Source organism: Hyalella azteca, unplaced genomic scaffold (genome assembly GCF_000764305.2).
Source record: "Hyalella azteca isolate HAZT.00-mixed unplaced genomic scaffold, Hazt_2.0.2 contig168, whole genome shotgun sequence".
NCBI classification, from domain to species: Eukaryota; Metazoa; Arthropoda; class Malacostraca; order Amphipoda; family Hyalellidae; genus Hyalella; species Hyalella azteca.
Window position 1 is genome coordinate 110,832 of NW_025930528.1, and position 3,732 is coordinate 114,563.

General features: G+C 38.8%; 1 protein-coding gene across 1 annotated transcript; it reads left to right on the forward strand.

Annotated features, from left to right (window-relative positions):
• Window positions 1-427: 427 nt before the first annotated feature.
• LOC108677370 (neurotrophin 1) lies at window positions 428-3,488 on the forward strand. Its single transcript, XM_018165579.1, has 2 exons — window positions 428-472; window positions 1,860-3,488. Exons 1-2 carry the CDS (start codon window positions 455-457, stop codon window positions 2,763-2,765), a joined length of 924 nt encoding a protein of 307 aa, XP_018021068.1. The 5' UTR covers window positions 428-454; the 3' UTR covers window positions 2,766-3,488.
• The last annotated feature ends 244 nt before the right edge of the window (window positions 3,489-3,732 follow it).

Sequence of the window (3,732 nt, forward strand, 5' to 3'; positions counted from 1 at the left end):
CAAAGAAAATATACTAAATCAATAAATATTAACCATAATCAAGAATTAATTAATCTTTTTCAAAGTTCTAAATTAGAATTTCAATTATGCATTTGACCATCGTGAACTAAATTCGGAAATTAACACAACGAGGCATTTAGTGGCAGAGAAAGTGTTTGCCGTCACAGAACTACAGATACAAGCATGTATATACATGCTTCATGCAAGGCCGTGTATGCCATTACCATAAACAAAACCTGGTCTTACAAACTCCTGTTAACGTCCTTCAAAACTTTTTAAACTCCTTCAAGGCCTTTTAAGTAGAGATGAAGTTTGCGAAGAGTTTTATGCGCGTGCGGTTTGTGAAGGCAGATTTGCTCGAGTGAACGCGACCGCGCGGGAGGCTATATAAGCCGCTGCAGTTGTGAACCGCATGCCACTGAGTCTTGTGTCGTCGTGGAGTGCGTCAGACGAGATGAAGCTCCAATTATTAGTAAGGAATTATCACTTTAACCGAGATAAAATGAAAGCTTTACTTTATTCCTTTCAAATTCTACAATCAATGCATTTTGTTGTTGAAAAAATTTTCATAGAGAATCCTTTTGCGATCGAAGCAGTTATTTACATCATGATAGTTGATATCATCACAAATTGTTTCCAAATCCTCAAATTCGCTTCGAGTGCAGATTAGGATGAATTTAGAAATAACCGAAGCTCTGTTTTAGACTTTTCAGCATAAAACTTATTCGATTTTAATCTCTGAAAAATTATTTACAGTGAAATTAAACGGCATGCCGCCATCTTAATACAATTCACAATATTGATACATTTGATGTACATTTATTGTAGCATCGATCCAACAAAGTACAAAATATTGATGTAAATTAATTACCTTCAAGAATTTTATACATGTAATTTAAATGCAATCTAATTTTAAAAGAAACTTGAATATAATATTAATTTTAATAAACTTACATATATAACAGATAAAAGATGTTAAAAAGCACGGCAGAAGCCTTTCATGTACACTTCCTTCTTTCATTACATTAAAGTTATTTTCTTGATGATCCACACAAGGGAAAAATGGGCATCTTTAGTTGAACAAATTAACCCTAATTTGTCTGAGTGTCGCTTAGGATGTCGACATTCTGTTCACTCATGCGCCCTGCCACGATATTACTGGTTTAAGTGACACAATTTTTTCATGACTGTGTATATATGAGATAAAAATAGTAATTCTGTTGTAAATATAGGATTTCAGCGATGTCAGAAGCCACAAAATAGCTGAAATAGGAATTCAGTTGCACCTCAAATGAATAATAATAATATTTTATTCACGTATAAACTGCCCGCAATGCTATGGCACAGACAAGACAAATGGCATTTGAACGAAGCTGCTATTAGCTTCTTTAATTGCACAATATTCGAATACTGTATAAGAAAAATATTATTCAGAAGAAAAAAATTAATGATATATTCTATGTCTAATTACTTGAACACCTGATAGATTCAGCTCACTCAAGTGCTGCAGGAGCGACTGGGTCATCGAATATTCGAACTTTAATGATACCACGAAACATTAAAAAGTCTTCCTATACATTTTATGACGTGCCAATTGCGAACAAAAAAGTGTGTGTGGAGGGTTGGAATCAATCATTTTTTTATAATAAGAAAAGTAATAAAATAATATTGAAAACATTCTTTCGGCGCAGTCTTAGAAAGTTTTGGACATTGTAAATTTTTTCAGTTGTGTTAACTTCTTCTTGGAACATATTTAGCGGTTTCATTTTATTGAAATTTATTTTATTTGCCAAACAAGGTAAAACAAAATGCCCCAGTGTGCAGTATTCTAAATAAATTCGTTATTTTACACTGGACAGGCGCTGCTCGCGGCGGTGGTAGCGGGCGACCGCAGCAGCCCCGCTGCACACTCACACGTCGGCCCCTCCAGCTTCCAGCATTCCTCCCACAGAAGTCCTTCTGCATCCTTCAACTTCAAGTCTTCGTCTAAATCCTTCACTCGACCAATTCGACCTCCCACTTACAAGCCCCCGGTGCACTCACGGGAGCCATACCGGAAAACGACGCCGCCTATGTCTTACCCTTCCACCACCACAACATTCCCGGTCTACGAACCTGTTCGCCATGAGACACCTTCTCCTCTTTACGTAACCCCAAGCTACTCACCACCGCCAACTTACCCTGTGAGCAGAAACACCCCTGCTTACGGGGCGCTGCCTCCCCAGAAACCAGGTCCACCCCAATACGCGAACTCGTACGAAGACATCCCGGCTTGTGCACACAACACCTCGAAAAGTTACTGCCTCGAAGACAACGAATACCCGATGTATGAAATCCAAGGGGCGGCTCAAAAGAACAGCGATAAGCTCCTTAAACTTTACGCAGACTTTGCAGACCTGAACACGGTGACGTCAGTCGATGGTTTGCACGACGTCTCCGAGGAGACGTATTTATGTGCGTCAGAGACAGCGTACGTTCGTCCTCTGCGAGCGGTTAACACGGATGGTCGCTGGCGTATTGTAGTGAACGCAATCAAAGTAAACTACGAAGACATCACGCAGACGGTGAGGCTAGAGGAATGCTTGCAGCCGGGCCAGCCTTGCCCTCTGTTGCCGAGTTGTTACGAGTCCTCATGCACGCAGAAATCTACGTACCACCGCTTCCTCGTGTACGATCCCTACGACGTGTACTTCCCCTTCGCCGTCGAGAGCTTCAAGCTGCCAGCCGCGTGCTCGTGCTTCCTCGGAAGTTTCCTTGTACACTAGATAAATTATTTCTTTCAATTTCTCATTACCTGACGCCAGTGAAGCACAAAATTCTCTATTATAACAGGTTTGTTTGGCTGAACTGGCGACAATCCGGTATATTCCAGTTGCCTCGCTCTTTCCTAAACTTGTGTTTAAATTCATTTCTTCATGTCTCGACATTATAATGTACTCAACTAGCGGAGGATGAGGTGAGACGGGAGCCCTTCCCACTCTACAGCAAATAACGCTAAGTTGTTACAACGTTGATAACGTTAAAACAACATTTAATCAACGTTCTTTCAACATTGATTACGTTAAAACAAAGCCTAATCAACGTTTTTTCAACATTAGATGCCATTGGATTCACTTGCTCACAAGCGAAGGATCAGCTGAAGTGCTTATAGTCTTCAAAATTAATTACTGTCAACTGGCGAAACATTATTTAAACTGAATAATTTCGGCACCTGGCGTTTAACTCTCGAATAAATTAGCCAACAAATTAAATAATAACGGACAATATTTAAACCATTCTTAATTATCTACTATCTCTTCGCTAATATCAACTATTAGTAATTTATAAATGCACAAGTAATTTATTAAATAATTGTTGTGATTAATACTCGAACGTAATTAGATTACGATGTGAGTGCGATTTGCTTGGTACGCAAAGAAAACAGTTCTCTATCTGATAGCATTAGCTCCGTATTTTAATTATACTAAAATATACCGTACGATCCTCTCCATCGACTTTCAATTGCACTAATCTGTTATTCGAGCGATGACTTTTTTTATTCAGGCCATGGTAATAATATAATATTATACTATTTTATAAAGTCTATATGATATATAATATTCTGTAGAATATTTTAAAACGTCATAGAATACAATAGAACTGTCGGCACTGAATAAATAGGCCCATGGCCTGTTGCCGATTCTTGAACTTTTCGTGACTTGATTCACAAGGGATCCGGCCTTTGGAACCCGA